General features: G+C 38.5%; 1 protein-coding gene across 4 annotated transcripts in view; it reads left to right on the forward strand.

The window, feature by feature from the left end:
• The first annotated feature begins 2,332 nt into the window (after positions 1–2,332).
• Positions 2,333–18,070, forward strand: part of CEP112 (centrosomal protein 112) — a 471,596-nt gene continuing 455,858 nt past the window's right edge. For 2 of the 4 annotated variants that reach the window (XM_066235884.1, XM_066235886.1), the window contains exons 1-4: positions 2,333–2,441; positions 8,467–8,580; positions 11,086–11,276; positions 12,965–13,137. In XM_066235884.1, the coding sequence (XP_066091981.1) occupies positions 8,475–8,580; positions 11,086–11,276; positions 12,965–13,137 (470 nt within the window). In that variant the 5' untranslated portion in view covers positions 2,333–2,441; positions 8,467–8,474. The other 2 variants (XM_066235887.1, XM_066235885.1) reach the window with 2 other exon arrangements.

Raw genomic sequence — 18,070 nt, forward strand, 5'->3', positions numbered from 1 at the left:
GCACCTGGTCCCATGCTGGAACCAATTGAGCCACTGGCTGCAGGAGGAGAAGAGGAAGAGAACGGGAGTAGGAGGGGGAAAGTAGAAGATGGTCACTTCTCTTGTGTGCCCTAACCAGGAACCGAACCTGGGACATCCATACACTGGGCATATGCAGTGAGCCAACTGGCCAGGGCCACAATACTCTTTTTTCCATCTTCCATCTTCTTGCTTATGTTCATTTAGACTTCATTTATCAAATTCATGTGGTTATATATGTTCAATCTCTTCACTGAGTTGTCAAATTTTTGCAATTGCATATGTGGGTTTTGATTCTCAGTGCAAATGATCTGGATTACTGATTATTTGTTAGCTATAAACATGTTCAAATATGCTTTTGGAAAGCTAAACATTCTTAAAAGCATTTTATAACTTTCCTTTCTCTTAGTCTTCATGATTTGTCATCATTGTAGTAATATAAGGTTATAGTAATTAAATATACAGAAATATAAAAATATGGAATATATATAAAAGTAATATGATATTAAAAATAATTATTAAAATTAAATAAAGTTATGCCATTTAGATAGGAATTAATATAGTGGCTTAGTGCCATAACTCTGTAATGTGATAAACAGACTGACTTACAAGCAGAGCCCAGTTAGTATGTGTGTGAAGTTATACATAGATAAGAAGTGGCTTGGTGTTTACACAATTAATGTAAATAAGAACATCTTAAAAAGTGGTTTAATGTAAACATTTCAGTAGATTGACATAGAGAGGATTCCCTGCGAGGAACTCCCAAAAAGGTGGTTTGAGGTGATAATCCTGTAGATTGACACCTGTTAGAAGGCGTTGATCAGAAAAGCTGAGGGGCCCCTGCTGCAGTAGTCGCCCAGACTCCAACATTGATGTGGACTGTCTCCACGCCGCTCTGAGCTCTGACCAAAGCCAGCTGAGAGGAGCCCGCCAACGGGGCCCCCTTAAGCTGTACCCAGGCATGCCAGAAGGGTTTGTGAGCAATAAATTGCCTGTGATTACTGCAACTAATCTGTGTGTCGGTCGTGTTTTTCCTCTGGTGGCACTTAACAGTAGCATCCTCATAGCCGCCTCAAGAGAAGTCTTGAAGAGGCTGCTAGCCCTCCTGATAAGCAGGAGTGTCCCACTGCACTGGGAAGTCGAATCAGGGACACTTGATCGACGTAGAGCTTGGGCTCCACTGGGACAGTCACTGAAACAATGAAGATTTGTTAATTTTTACTTCCAGTGGGATGGGTTTGAGAAGCACCTGGGAAGGAATATGACTCCCCTCTGGAAGTTTGAAACTAGTTACAAGTGAATGAATCCTCTCTTTTCTTTATGGAAAATTAAAAAGATGCTACAAGCTGTGCTTTTGTTATATTTGGCATCACACTGAGTGTATTGCATAGACTTCCTCAGGAAGGAATCCCGTTGTGAGATTAGATGAAAAAACAGTGGTAAACTGAATTTCATTTAGGTGAGTGCTTCTTTTACAATTTAAATGTTTCTGCCTGTATATTTAAAAAACATAGTTCAGAGTTTTCCCAGAAATGTAACAGAAGCCCAGAGAACACCACAACAAAGCAGTGCAGAAATAGAGGCTGCCCTGAGGAGGCTGAGACCCTGGGACCAGCAAAAATTCATTTCCCACTAGCTTTTGGTATTCTACACAGAATTGGTAAACAGAAAGCTTTTTAAATTTCATTTCAGCATGTTCAGAATTTGGGGTCAGTTTTTTCAGACCTCTGACAGTTCTGAATGCAAAAAACCCAAAAAACAAACAAACAAAAAACAACCCACAAAAAGGTTACGCTCATTTTCCCCCTTCACAAACCCTATTCTCCTCTGGGTTGTGAGAAAGACACCAGGCAGTAAGTTCTCACGTTTTTAGACTCATTCAACTCGTAGTGTCTGTTCAAACAAAGGACAACTCCTTCTGTGCACACCTTCCAGTAATCCCATTTTCTCTGCCCTTTATCTGTTCTTCCTCCACAGCCGCTAAAGTGTGTACAGTCTACACTCGTGATGCTCGAGGGCAGCAGTACCCAGCTAGAGGTCTGGTTATTCTGCAAGCCGGGACCTGGGACCCGCCTAGGAGCCACCAGATTGGAATGCGAGCCTGGAGCCTGCGCCCAAGACCGAGACCGGACCGTCGTCATGGCAACGGTGTCGCCAGTACGCCGGAATCGAGTTTAGGGGGTGGAAGGGAAACGCGAGGGCGGAAGTCCCCGCCTCCGGCCTGCCCCGAGGTGGCTGCCAGAGCGCCAAGCGTCGCCATGGCAACAGCGCGGTGCGGCGGCGGCGGGCGGAGGTGGGCAAGGGGGCGGGGAATGCGAATGCGGATAGCCCCGCCCCCGACCTGCAGGGCGGTGGCGACGGCAACAGCCCGCACGGATTTGAAACCGTTTGGCCGCGGCCGCTGGCGACGGAAAAGCTTGCATGTAGGGACGCCAGGTTCTTGTTTTTCCGATTCCCCTCCCCCGCCCCCGCCCCCGCCCCCGGGTTCTCGGGTGGAATTCTGCCTGGGCGGGGTAGCACAGGAGGGGCGTCCCCCAGCAGGCCCGGGCCGGTTCTCCAGGCCCGCGGGGCGCGCGCGGCGTTCGGGGGGCTCGGCGCGGACCTCCGGGATGCACTGGCAGAGGGAGCTCCAGCCCCGACGCGGGTTCGGCAAGTTCTGAGTCCAATCTGAGAAACGGACAACGCGACGAGGTCCAGAAGTCGGACCAGAGGATTTGCCGCTGGGGAGAGGAAATCCGTGTGCTGGACAAGCAGGGGAACGGCCTGGGCCTCGCGGGCCTCGCAGGCCTCGCGGGCCGCAGCTGCCCTCCGTGGCCGGGAAAGGCACTCACGGGCAAGGCACACTGGACTTGTCACATTCCTCCCAGAGCTGGGTCCGCGACTCTGGATGTAGGGCGGAACCGGTGTGCCGCTTCCTTTGTGGGAACGATGCTTATCACCGTCTCTTGGGAGAGCCCTGTCCCAAGCATCCAGGTGCTGGGAGCTACGGAGTATTTCTGGGTTTATACAATATATATATATTTAAGTGTTTAAGAGAACAACTTAAATGAATACAAACAGCTCTTATTCTGATTCCTGTGTAGCATTTTTTTTTTTGTGGTCCTTAATAAAGATAAGTAAAAATAAATAGAAAAGCCCAATATGACACCTGCCTTCTTCTAGTGGTGCAGCAGTGTCCGGGCACAGTGTTCATTCAGGCCCACCTGCCGCTTTCCGTGGGACCCGCGGTCAGTTCCGAACCCTACTGAGCCCCAGCTCCCTCCTCTGGGAAGTGGCTGCTTGATCGTGCCAGTCTCAGGGCGATGACTGCGATGCGTTTGCAAAGCACACAGCATGCCCCTGGCACAATCAGGGAAGGCGCAGTCAAGTCTCTGGTAGCTGTCCACACACCCAGTGGGTAAGCCAGGTGCCCATGCACCTGGAAGACTTTGATGCACTAACGTGCATCAGGTTTCCTTAATGACCCACCATGTGTTTAAAATACGGTTTGATTGAACAAAATTGATTACACGCACGCCATTTTTCAGGAAGATGTTTGTTGTGTTTGGCAAGGGGCATGATACACTTGGAGTGCAGTGTTTGTTTACAGTTGTGGCTGCTTTTTGTTCCCAAAGCCCTTCAATATTTGTGGCTTGCTCATGCTTTGCTGATTCCTGTGGCAGCTAAGCAACTTGAAAAGGTCCACATAGAAATAGGTTTAAAACAAGACAATGCTGGTGAATTAAATATAAGACATGATCAAATATAGATTATAGCAAGAGTCACCCAATGCACTTCTTTTTTGCTTTTGAAGTAATTAATTTGGCTGGTAGGCACACTCTTAAGTCTATATCCAAGATAGAGCTTTATTTATTTATTTTAGTTCTAATCATTTAAATCTGCAATTCTAATAAATAGTAAAACTGTTTGATTAGCTGGAACTAAGTAGATATATTTATTTATAAGGTGTAATTTGTGTAGCAAGAATTCCTTGAAGGTTTGAAATGGTAAATTAATTTTTTTTCTTTTTGCATTTCTTATTTTGATGGAAAATAAAGGGATAAGGAGAAGCAAGTTTTAGCTTTTACCATATATTACATTGCCTCTTCTTTTTTAAAAAAATGTGTACCCCAATACTATATGTTATAGCAATTCTGATTGCCTTTCTGATAATAAATTTTTTTCAATATTAGTTGGAGATATTACTGACTTTTAGGTAAATGGCCAAGTGGTTTGATATAATGGATCTGAGAGCTAGGGATTTCAGAATTTTAATCTGAGCTTTGGGCTTAATTTCATGACTTTCGGTGAGTGTTTTAACTTTGAATTTTAGTTTCCTCTGACATTAAACACGGTCATCTCCTGCCTCTGTCAGAGGATTTATTGAGTGATTATTATGAGCCTTTTGCTTTACCCTTAACTGTGGGTACTCTCAGACAAATGTTTGATTGCACAGGCAGGATGTTTAAGCCCGGGAGTACACTTCTAGGCCAGAGCTGTGCTTAAAATTCTGGGTTTATGAGTTTCTTCATCCATTTGAATAGTTGGTTTTCAGCTTTATGATCTGACATCCAGCAGTGGTATCATAACTTCCTGTTACCAAGTACATAACTGATAATAGTCACAGAGGAGTGCAGTTAGTTATTGCAGGAATGTGAAACAGAACCAACCAACCAAACAACACCAAGCTGACTAACCAGGCAGAAAAAAAAATTATGTTAACCAAGTTTTGAATTTGAAAATATGTTTCTTCTGTAATGCAGAATGTATGGTGACCAGTTTTGGTAACTAGAATTAAAAGCATGTGCTATTTCTTTTCTAGAAGACCTATTTGGTATTCAGAATGAGATATGGAAAAGAAAAAAAAGTCTAGCTATGCAAAAGTGGGACATTAATTCCTTACATTAACATTCGTATACCAATTTTTCAGCTTCTAATATGTACCACGCTGTGTGCTATGTATCTACTAAGATGTGTACATCATGGTCTCTGCCTTCTGAGAACATCTCTTAGATGGCAGATTGCATGCAAGTAATATACAGATGTGTAAAAAGTAATAGCATGATAAATTGATAAATGCTACTACACAGATTTGAGCAGCGCACACTGAGAATGAATGGAGTAACAATCTATGATAAGTGGGACAATATTCACTCAGAAGGGACATTTGCAGTATGTTTACCTGATAGAGGGATCAGCTGTGGAAAGGATGTGGACTCATGTAAGGGCTTTTGGAGTGTTTGAAGAATGGTGAGGAGTTCTTTGTTGGTGAAGTGGCCATTGGTGGGTTGGTGTAGTTAAGCAAAGTATGTGTATGTGTGTGGGTGTAGGGAGGGGTGAGAGATGGGCTTAAAATGCAAAGGGATTTGTAAGGCTAACTTTGAATTAGAAAGTATCCTGTTGTAGCAGGCAGCCAGGAGAAGCTTTTAAAAGTAGTTTTGTACTTAGGAAACCCTCTAGTACGGGTGAGGGTTACAGTAAGGAAAAGTAAAGTTGGCTGTAGGTAGGTGGTTGGAAGGGCTTTCTCTGAGATAGCGGCAGCTAGAATAGAGATACTGGCGGGGTTTGAAGTATTTCTGAGTATTTGTTGATATATTGGGTAGGGGGTGAGAAAATGGGAACAGTCAGCAGGGCTGGATAGTTTGACACAGTGAGGAGGTAGTTGGTAGGTGATGGAGGTGTTGTCATTAGAAGGAGAGAGGAGAGTTCATGCTGCTGATACAGAAGTAATGGAGCGAAGTGTGTGCTCTCTAAGAAGTGGAGAGAATTGCATTTTGGGGTGTTACCATCTGACTATTTTCTTCTATAAATCAGGAAGTAAGATATTTAAAATTGAGCTCAAGGGGAGGCTGGAGTGCTTTATTTAAGGGGCTTTTAGATGTCTGGTAAAAGTTTAAAAGCTGCTTTGTGGAGTAGGAAATAGTAAAAGACTCCTGCAGATTCAGGGAAGATTGGGAGCCATCTGACTACAAGGCAGTGCCATTTTTCTCCAGCCAACCCTTAGTCAGGGGACGAAGGGGGTGTGTGAGGGATCATAGTCCTGCTGAGTGTAAAGAAAAGATCAAGTGGAATAAGGAGAAAGTTTAAGAGATAAGAGGCTGCGATCAGATGGAAGGGTTTGTGAGATGACAGTGTTGAGAATGGAGAGTAGGAAGTATAGGCAGTTGGAAGGAGCCTCATAAAATGAGAATTTCTGGATTGAGGTTGAAGAGGTTGGGAAGGTGAGATAGATCTAAGAAACAATTTTCCTTCCTGGGCAAGGTTGGTGGGAGAGAGTTTCAGACTCCACAGAGCGCATGCACATGCTTGACAGAGGATTGGAAACCTTGGCTCACTCTGGACTGTGAGGGAAGTCAGGTCAGCCAGGGAAAGCTAGGGTTTCCTTCCAGAGACAGGGTAGAGAGAACTTTCGGTGAAGAGGCTGTTGATAGTAATGATGGTAAATACTAGAAGCTGCTTTAGCAGAGAGAGGACCATCTGTGTAGCAAGAATGACCATGAGGCAGAACAGAGATATTTTTCCCAAATATGTAATTTGTTAATTGAGTAAATGACAATTGGACACCTTATATACTGTAGAGATATGTCCTTACCAAGACATTTCATAACTTAAACATGTTGAGTATAGATGTACAGTATTTTTAACGTAAGGAATTTTGTTAAAACCTACATTTCTGATTTTGGGGATTCTCTTCTTTATATTCAGTGTTTTCCTCACTAATTAGGGAGGAATACAAGGACCAATATTTTAATTTTGTGGGGGTAATTCAAAATTTAAATTTACATAGTTAAAATTAAATTTAAATTTTTTGGGATACAGTTCTATGCATTTTATGCATGTGTAAAGTACGGTCTTATCACTCCTCCACAGGCAGTGTGCCGACCAGTTCCAACACCTAAATCATTTCCCTATGCTGCCTTTTTGTATTCGGATCTTTACCAACTGCTAATTTCTGTGAACCTCTGATCTGTTTTCATACTTTGTCTTTTCTAGAATATCATGCAAATGGATTCATACAGTATGTAGCCTTTTGAAAATGGTTCTTTCACTAAGCGTAGTATGTTCGAAGTTTATTTAGTTAGTTATATCAGTAGTTCATTATTTTTTTGTTGCTGGGTACTGTCTCATTCTGCTTTTTACCATAGTTTGTCTACCCATTCCCCAGGTGAGGGACATTGGCTTGTTTCCAGTATTTGGTGATTGCAGAAGAAAAAGGCTGCTATAAACCTTACATTCAGGTTTTTGTCTAGATATAGATGTTTCACTTGGGTAAATACCCAAGAGTGGGATTTCTGGGTCATGGTAAAGTATGTTTAACTGTGTAGGAAACTGCTCACCTGATTTCCAGAGTGGTGTACCGTTCTGCATCCCTACAGGCTGTGCTCGTGAGTTCCTGTTGTTTGCATCCTTACAGCACTTGGTATTGTTTGCATTTGTAGTTTCAGCTGTCTTACTTGGTGTGTAGTGATATCTCTTTATGGTTTTAATTTGCATTTCCCTAGTCACGAAAAATGTTGAGCATCTTTTCATGTGCTTGCTTGTCATCTGATTATCTTCTTTGGTAAAGAGACTAATTTTTTTGCTGATTATTTTTATTGGATTTTTGTTTTCTTATGGTTTTGAGAGTTCTATGTATTCCAGATATACGTTCTTTATGAAATATATAATTCATAAATATTTGAGTTTGTGACTTTTCTTTTCAGTTCCTTAACAGGGTCCTTTGCAGAGCAACTGTTTTTTATTTTGATGAGAACCAGTTTATCAATTTTTTCTTATATGAGTAGTGCTTTTCATGTTGTATGTAAGAAATCTTTGCCTTTTCCAGGGTCATGAAAATTTTTTCCTATATTTTCTTTTAAAAGTTTTATAGGTTTTTATTTTACACTTAGATCTGTGATTTATTTAGAATTAATTTTTATAGATGCTAATGAGGTGTAGGTTGAGGTTTGTGTAGGGTTTTTTTTGTATGTATGTCCAGCTGTTACAGCATAATTTGTTGTAAAGATATAATTTCTCTGTGAATTGCACCTTTTTCAAAAATCAGTTGTCCATATTTGACTGGTCAGTTTGTGGACTCTAGTCTGTCCCATTGGTCTATGTGTCTTACCCTTTCTCCAGTACCGCCTTGTCTCGACTACTATAGCTTTATAGTACATCTTAAAGTTGGGTATTGTGAGTCCTACAACTTTGCTCTTTTTTCTCAGAATTTTTTTTTTGCAATTCTAGATTCTTTAACTTTGTAAAGTATAAATTTTAGAATCAGCTTGTGTGTATATATATATATATATATATACACACACACACACACAGAGGGTACTTTTAGGATTTTGATTGGAATTGCATGAAATCTATAGATCAACTTGGGGAGAATTGATATTTGGTGCTAATGAATTTTCTTCGATCTCTTTTATCAGTTTTATAGTTTTCTGCATGCAGACCCTTAATATTTTAGTTTTAAATCTTTTACAGACTGAATTATGGAAGTGGAAAGTGAAGAGGAGAAATGGGAGAAGCTGGATGCTGAATTTGATCACTTTGTGGTAGATATGAAACCCTTCGTTCTAAAATTACCCCATAGGTCAGGTAAGATTATGTTTGAAAATTAGATACTTAAGATTAATTTTTTTCTTTATATTATTTTATCAAACCAGTGAACCATCAAGATGGAAAAAAAGCTGAATTCTTTTAATACCAATTTTCATTTTAAGCTGATGTAGGATTGTTTACTTTAAGCTGTTCAAGGATCAGTAGGACTTTAGTGAGAATGTCCTAGTAAGCCATGGAAAGATTGTGATATCCCTTTTTATGTTTCATGAGCTGATCTCTAAAGTTAGCTACAACTGTTTATTCCTGCATCTTTTTTTCTCCCACCATGGGAATGTTTCCTCTTTCAGGAGGAGCCTACTGTCCACCTCTGTCTGACCATTTTGTTTATAGAAGTGGAAAGGAAGCTATTGGTCTTGTATGCTTTGGGTTGACTGAATAAACTTAAGTATGAATGAGTTTTTGCTGCTTAGCTTGTCTCCAGTTTCTGGCCTGTTATCTGTAATTATGAAATGAGAGTCTCTGTTTCAAGTCAAAGAATTTTTAAATAACTGAAGGTATATGGAGCAATGGGAAAGAGGTTAGGGGATCAGGAAGATTCTCTGAGTTATACAGGGCATAAGATTGGTTGTAAAGATATATCTGATTTGGCAGCTTTCAAGTGGAGGGTTTGGAGTGGGGCCAAGAAACTGGCTTTTATTCTAAGTTTCCTAATTTTCCTGAGGTGTCTGAGGGAACCCTATATTCAAAATAAGGAACCAAGTCGATATTAGATATTTGTTCCAGGGAGCTGCACAGGGAGAAGGGAGGGTAGTATATGAATTGTGCCTACTGTGGTCACCCACTGTCCCAGGCCTGCTACTTTTCCCTGTCCACGGTGGCTTGGCAGGGTCTGCCCTCCGAGCTTCTCCCACTGCCCACCTGCCTGTCAGACTGCAACCTCTCCTTTCTTCCTCTGCTAGTCTTCAGAGTGATTGTTTCACATATCACGGCTCATTCACGATTTTTTGAATTAGTATTTAATGATATTTCAATACTGTTGGTCACCTTTTGATATTTATTACCTTTTTTTCCTTTTGTCTGAGATCTGATTAGGAAAAATTTTTATTAAAATCTCCCATTATAAATGTATTTCAAATCCAGCTATTGTCATATTTATCTTCTTTTAAAAATGGGTTTTAGATACAAGAATTAGATTAATTTTAATTTTTGTTTCATGACTCTTTGTCAGTATTAGTACTTCCCTGGCCTTCTCTTATTTACTTAATTCTTAATTGATGCTTGGGAAATCACACCCCAGTCAGGAATCATAACAACTTCTATCTTTTTAATGCTAAATTCTACTTGTGAAAACGGTTTTCCCATCATTTTAAGTAAAGGAATGAATTAAGTCATACCAAGTTGTAGCTATTCCAAAACTATGTAGACTTCAGTTTGCTGTCGGGTGTATAGAAAATACATAGTTTGGAAAACTGATTACTTAAGTTTATCAGTTTTACTTTTGCACAAAGTATGCCCGATATTTCATGAGGTTTGCTTTGTGGTTATATAATTTTCAAAGGTAAAAATACCAAAGTCCTTTAGAGGCTATCTCTCAAACCTGTGATGATAAATCCGGTATGAGCAAGGTAGGAAATCCAGCTCCAGCAATTTTTGCAGGTAGAACAATAAATGAATGTGACCTTTAGAAACTAAGAGATTAAAGCAGGCTTATGATTTGTGTTAGATATATAATCCTCAAATTGAGTTAGACTGTTAAAAGATTAGTGTCAAAATAGTTTTCATGAGACCTAAAAACAATTCTGTGTCATGGCAAGATAAGATAGTCAATAAATAGCTCTATATTATATGTGGATTAGACTGTGCTATATTTTTAAGGTAGTTTTTAAAAGGATAATTATTAAAAAAAATTACATGTAAATAGCCTTCAATTATTTTTAGAGAGGTTAAAAGAAAACCCTAAGTAAAACAACTATAAATCCCTGAATATTACCAGCTTTAGTAAATAAAACATTTGAGATTTAATTTTAGATTAACTTTAAAATGCTTAAATAAATAAGACTGCCTTTTATCTCTTTCTTGGTTTGTATAATAAGAATTATAGAAAGATTTTTCAAAACAATTAAAATTATTTTAAAGATGTTTTTACAGCAAACTTTTTATGTCATCACTTTGACAGTAAGGCAGAGATTTTATTTCTGAGTAAATTTCTTTGCGTTTGTCTTGCCTGATTAACTCTAGACCGGGGTTGGCAAATTGTAGCCTCTGGGCCAAAGCCAGCCTGCTGCCATTTTGGTAAAGTTTTATTAGAAAACAGCCATGCCCCTTTGTTGGCACGTGGTGGTGGCGGATTTCATGCTCGAGTGGCAGAGCGGAGCAGTTACGCCAGAGTTCATTGGCCTGCAGAGCCTACAGTGTTTACTGTGAGTCCCTTACAGAGGAAGTTTGCCATCTGTTCTCTAGACAAAAGCAGATTTATGTAGTCTTTTATTTAATGTTTATTTAATGAGAAATTGTGTCCTTATAGTTTTTATGTATTTCTAGAACGGCAGAGGTGTGCCCTTTGGATTAGAAAGCTGTGTGAGCCTTCAGGAACAGGTACAGGAGTAGTGGGCAGGAAGAATCGGAACTTGTATGCAAAGCTGTTATTGCATATGCTCAAGCGAGGAGTGATTGAAGGCCCTTTTACACACCGACCTGAACCAGGAACACTAAAAACTTTACCCTCGTACATGGTAGGTGTCATCAACCCAAAGATGTACTAGTTTAGTTTCTTTAAAATGGTCTATTTAGCATCCCTTTGGGGGGATGGTCATTTGGGTAAGTTATAAGTCCTAGATAATATATGAGTTAAAACTAATGTTTTTTTTCTCTCTGATTCAATTTTTTTCTACCTTGAACAGAAATTAGATATTGGTTGGTAAGGTGCTTATACTTACTGATTTAGTCATCCCACAGTATTCTACAATATTTCTAAAAAATTTAAAGTGCATTTTTAAATTTGAGCCTTAATTTTCCCTGTTTATAAAAATATTTTATGTATGACTGTAAATTTGTTATTAAATCCTTCTTAGGAGGTTGGATTGAGTGACTTTTAAAGTTTCTTTCTACTCTAATAAAATGACAGTAGGTTGGAGTTTAGAAGTGATTTCCTGTACTTTATTTAATTTCATCAAAATCAGGTTTGTTAAAAGGCAGTTATAATTATACTTGGTTGGTGAATTGTGACTGTATGATGGCTTGGTTTGTATGATGTTTGATACTTGAGAAATCTGATTTGAGGTCTAGGTATTGGTAGTTGCTGTTAGGATACATTAAAAAAATAAACTGAAGAATTCTTGTATAATGATGTATTTTAAGATTTTTTTTTTTTAGTATTTTATCAGTTAACTTAAACCAAAAATTTATTCAAGAGGCGTGCTGCACAATTAAACTATAATATCTACATATTATCCATGGGAGAATGGCAATCGTGTGTTAAAGTAGAACTGTACATTTTGCCTAAAATCAGTAAGTCTTTGAGTAGTAGTTACTTGACTTGATATTTAATTAAACATTGAAGTGACTATCTCACTTAAAAAGAAATTACTGTGCATGTTCGATTTGGGCTAGAGGGTTGTGTTTCACACCTCCCTAGAGAGCAGCCCCCTTGAGGATTTTTGTGTGTGATTGAGGGAAATGTTGGAGAAGTATCCACTTAATGCAGAATTTTCTTCAGAAATGTATCCCAAAGCCTGGCTCACTTTAAAGAGAAAAAATGGGCTAATGTCATTCTCCTTAATGACTAAATATAGAATATTCTCTGAAACACATTCAGATGTTAAGTTATGAGTATACTGTATTCTGTTTTCCATTCACACTCAATTTTATAAACTCGTAGGAAAGGCTCTATTTTAGAGATAATAATGAGAAGGCCTGGAGGCTGCCTTGGAAATGTCCCGCTCAGCTGTGGCACGGCCAGCACTAAATCCCAGGGCTTCACCCCTGCTCTTCTCATCGTATATAGGGATTCCTGATTTTTATTTATTGTGCTTTTTCTGCCCACTGATTTTTTTGGAGAGGGGCTGCAGAGTAATGATTATAGAAAGAAATGAGAGAGCACATGATTTAAAAAGAACTTTCCATTTATGTTTACCTGATATTCCTTTTGTAATACAAATAATTATCAGATTTATCTGTTATGCAATTTTGTCATTTATGAGTTTTCTTTTATAGCAGAACACAACTGAAATGTAAATGTAATTCATTTTATGTAATTTAATATTTCTTAATTGTGGATTGACTGATACATTTTATGTATGTTTTTGTAGTTTAATTTGAGTATTTGATAGGTTACCAAAGTTTAAACTTGATGGAAATCTTAACTAATTATTTAATCATAGTACATTTTGAAAGAATAATTTTTCTAATTTTAAAAAATCAGTCCATCTATTTTGATGAACCAAATCCGGCACGAGTGAAAGGTTCGAGCCCAGAAGAATTACCAGACTGGGTGATGGGTGAGCTGGGGACAAGTGAGCACCCGCTAGGGGAGGTGTGGAGGCTTTCTTCTGGGGACGCTTACTCTCCGGTGCAGTCGCCACCTGATGGCCACAGGTACGCTGTGACAATGTAATTTCACATGTGTTGGGTCATTTAGCCTGTCTTTGGAACTGATTCATACATTTCCTTTTCCTTTTTTTATTGGTAAGTAGTTGGTTTACTTTATATTTTTGTTAAAGTTGAGGTCTGTGAAGAGATATTGGGAAGGTAAAATGCCAGTTTTGGTTTTAAATTTCTGTTATATTTTTAACCACTTTTTGAATATCTAATATATTTACTTACATTCCATTGCTTGGAAAGTGTTTCCTGAGACTCTTTAAATAATGCAGTTCTCTGTGTACCTTTATGACAAGCATGAATTAAGAATATTATCAATGACTGCAACATCTTACATATCCATCTTAAAGCTTATACTTGAATTTATCTTCTTTTTCCCTCATTGAACAATATTTGTTTTGATTTAATAAAGTAATGACTATAAACATAAACCTCATTAAACTGTGCTTTCTTACTAGAGTATTAAGCTTAAGTAGGATTTTTAGTGCAAACAAAAGTTAACTTCTAAGTTTTCAAAATACACAAAAAGATGATTATTGTTGTAGTATAACTTTTGGCCTTTAGGAGGGATAGACTTGATTTGGACTTTTATCAGATTTTGAGTTTTACCTTTGGCATTGTTCTCTAAAGTGTTAAAATATTGGACAGTGTCCGTCAACATGCACCATACTTCATACTTCACTTCTCACCATTCTCTTGGTAATTTTAGTTTTTGGAATTTGATTTGGTTAACAATATAGTCTTTCTTTTCTACTACATGTTCTTTGGTTTATTACTTAATCATATGTAGAAATGTTATTAGTAATTTGAAACGTTTTTATAGTTTGATATAGTCTGGCTATGTTTTTCAGACCTTAGGTATCATGTTGGGAAAGAACAGATAAACAAAGCAGAAAATCCAGTCCATATGAATGTTTTTGATTAGGGGAAATAAAGTGGAGAGGCAAAAAGGAAGAGGTGATATAATTAAGGACATGTTCAGAAGAATAAAAAGAAATGAATAGATAAGTCTATAGGAGGTGGTGTAAAATGCTTGTTTTTGTATTCATAGGAGATTTAAAAATAGGAGAGGTGTAATTATGGCATTTTTGTTAGCCAATAAGCAGGTAAAAGAAGGTGTAAAGAGATTGTGATGTACCATATTTCCCCATGTATAAGATGCACATTTTTTCAAAAAATTTGGGTTTTAAAAACCAGGTGCGTATTACACAATAGTTCTAGACTTTTTTACTTGCATTTCCGGCTTTTTCGCACTTGTTTTTGCGCTCATTGTTGAAGACAGTGATTCGTCATCAGACACAGAAGAGGACAAGCTAATGGATGGAAGTTTTGATAGTGATGAGGAGTTGTATGAATTTTATGTTGAATAAAACTTGAGTTCAATAACTTTATGTAATTTTTTTTCAAATTTTGGGCCCCAAAATTAAGGTATGCCTTATAGATGGGAGCGTCTTATACATGGGGAAATACGGTACATACAAAGAAAAATACAGTTCTTGGTTTGGCTGTGAAATGCACCAAAAGGTTTGTTGAGTGTCTTGACTAAACGCTAGGCTCCTTTCGGGTGTGATGAATATTGAGATTATAGTATAAAGGTGAACTAAAGGAGTTTCCTATGTCTTGGAGTTTTCCAGAGGTTGGAAATTGGTGATCTTCCTTGACCAAATGAATCATTTGTATAGATTTGTTTTGCTTGACTTATATAACATCTTTAAATGTTTTTTAATGAATTGTCAAAATGAACAATTAGAGAATTTTATATAAAAACCTATATTTCTGGCTTATTTTAAAAAATGGAGGCCTAGCTCCCTCTCTGGATAGCTTGGTTGGTTAGAGTGTCATCCCAGTATGCAAAAGTTGTGGGCTTGGTCCCCGGTTAGGGCACTTGTAGGAACAGATTAATGTTTCTGTCTTACTCTCACTCTCTTCCTATCTCTCTAAAATCAATCAATAAATTAAAAGAAAGTGGAGACCCAGAAATATTTTGCAAGACAGCCATTTGTTGGAGATAAGTACTGCTTGGTCACTCCCCCAGTGCAGTGTGCTCCACTATGTCCTGCTGCTCTCTGACTCTGCCTTCCAGGTCAATTGCACTTCGTAGTGAGCTGTTTTTTAAAGCAGGGTTAAGAGAAAGTAAAGTATTTGTTTTTCATTTTTATATTCTATCAAAAGTAGAAAGAAGAAAGATAAATAAAAGGGATCACATGATTCAAGAAGAGGGAGAGACTGTGTCTTTGTAGAAGTGAAGAATGTCCGGTAGCATCATCACCCACTTATTACATGTTTAGTCTGAGAGACATTTGATCTGTAGCCGTTGTAGGTGAATAGGGAAGAGAGATAATAAGTACATGGGTAATTTCTGTGCCGTGATTTTGTGTAGCTGTAGAAGTAGTCATGAAGACTGAGGTTTGTATGAGTAGAATTCAGGATAGGAAATAGATGAGATTTCCAGTTTTTTTTCTCATGACAGAGGGTCAAGTTTGAGAAAACAGAATGGTTTTCAAATATTAGTGATTTTTTTTCTGGAAAATCATAGTAAAATCTCCACACGTTTAACAAATTATTTTTATTTGTTGCTTCGCTGTAATAAAATAGCATTTTAATGGAAATTACTTGAGTATGAGGCTTTAGTTATCACTTATATAATAAACAATTAATGGGAAAAGCAGACCTCATAGCTTCAGATCTCATAACTTCATCAAGCCTTCCCTGACATTCCCAGTCTGTGTAGGTGACTCTTTTCACCAAAGTGTTCTGTGTTCTTTGTTGCACTTACCACATGTGCAGAGGTTCCATTTCTTTTTTTTATAGTGACAGAGACAAAGAGAGGGACAGATAGGAACAGACAGACAGGAAGGGAGAGAGATGAGAAGCATCAATTCTTCATGGCGGCACCTCAGTTGTTCACTGATTGCTCTATCATACATGCCTTGACCGGGGGGCTACAGCAGACTGAGTGACCCCTTGCTCAAGCCAGCGACCTTGGGCTCAAGCTGGTGAGCCTTGCTCAAACCAGATGAGCCCACGTTCAAGTCGATAACCTTGGGGTTTTGAATCTGGGTCCTCCGCATCCCAGTCCAATGCTCTATCCACTGCAGTATCTCCTGGTCAGGCCAGAGGTTCCATTTCTGTGCCTTTTTACTAGATTGTAAATTTCATGAGGCAAGAACTATGATTTTCCTGTTTGCCCTATATTTCCAGTGGCTAGCACTATGCAGGAATCTGGTAGGAACTCTATAGGCATGTATATTTGGTAAGCCCATGGAGAATGGCACACAGAGATTGAGGGAAAGATCAAATTAAGAAGATTTAGAGAAGTATGGTCGTACGATCTGGAGATACCCTTCACACACCAAGGAATGCAGACACAATGAAGGAGCTGGAAGGGACACTTAAATATCTGTCTAGTCAGGTGTTAGCATGCCAGTAAGGTCAAAGGCCAGTTAGGCTGTAGAAACAAAACATTACAGTGCATCTTTTTGTGTACATTTCTCAATTAATTTAACAGATATTAGAAATTTTATTTACTAAATTGAAGGCATTTAGAAACTAAACTAACATTTAGTTTAGCTAAAGGCAATAAAATTGATCATAAGGCCAAACATAATCTGTGAGTTCAGATGAGTGGTAGTCAAGTCCAGTGGTAGTCTGCCTTGCTGTTTCTATTCCAGAGTGGCTCCTCTCCCCAGAGTGGTCGCACTGTGCTAATGAAAAAGTATCTGCTAGTGTTGACCTAATACCTCTAATCAGTTCAGCAAGAAATTGTTTTAAAAAGTTTAAGAGACTTATAATATTTGACACATGTATATTTTTATAGTGAATAATTTATTGTTGCTTAGAACTGAAGTTTAAGGCTGCCTCATAAATTTTACAACCACTTCAACTTGTCCTTTGAAAAACCTCTTTAATCTTAAAAGATTTCCCCCCTTAGTGTTCCTTTTTTGATCACTTTATAAAATCCTGCTTTACTTAGACCTTTTTGTATGTGAAGGATTTCTAATGGCATTTTAGATTATGCTGTTTGTGTCCCAGCCTTTGTATATTATTAAAGATGCAGGGTCCTTTTGAAGCCTCTTTGTGAGGACTCCCTATTCAGCAGAGATAGCACCTTTCCTTTACCTTTCTTCTTCCTGTGGGTGCGGTGTGTAGCCTGCTTTTGAACTCCTTAGAAGTATTACGAGGTTATATGCTATCAGGCTTATTATTGTGCTTTCTTTTTTCCACCAAATATACATTATACAGGGGTAAACTTAGCGTTTCACATCAGACAGCTTCAGCACTTGGCTAGGTCCGCCCTGCTTTTATTCTCTGCTTTCTTTTCTTTCTCATGGTTCTTGGTTTAAGGTTACGCTTTTAGCCATGATTTCTTTTAGGAAAACCACATTCCAGATTGCATTGCCATTTTATGAGATCTCTTATTGTATTTTCATGTCAAAAATCTGCTTATTTTCTTCACAGTGAAATATTTTAGTTATATTTGAGTTTGGAGAATGGTTTTCCAAAATGTAATGTGTTACTCTGAGACCGTAGACTTCTATCTCATCCTGTAGTTTGATTAATTTATTTAGTTCTACAACTATGAGCTATATTCATATATATATGTGTGTGTGTGTGTGTGTGTGTGTGTGTGTGTATATATATATATATCCTTCAGATGCCTACTGTTGAGATCTTGTGAAGACCTTATCTTTGTAGTTGACAAATTTTCAGGTGACTGGCCCCATAACCCTCCTGGGTGTTCACAGTTATGTGTAATCCTCCCCTTGAGTGTGGGCAGGACCTGTGACTTGCTTCTAGTAGAATATGGCAGTGGTGCTGGGATGCCACTTCCATGATTACATCATAATGTATAAGACTGTCCTGCTATCAGACTGGCTGTAGAGCCTTGCTGTCTTTTCCCTGCTGGCTTTGAAGAAGTGAGCTGCCTGGA

Source organism: Saccopteryx bilineata, chromosome 6 (assembly GCF_036850765.1).
Source record: "Saccopteryx bilineata isolate mSacBil1 chromosome 6, mSacBil1_pri_phased_curated, whole genome shotgun sequence".
Lineage (NCBI taxonomy): Eukaryota > Metazoa > Chordata > Mammalia > Chiroptera > Emballonuridae > Saccopteryx > Saccopteryx bilineata.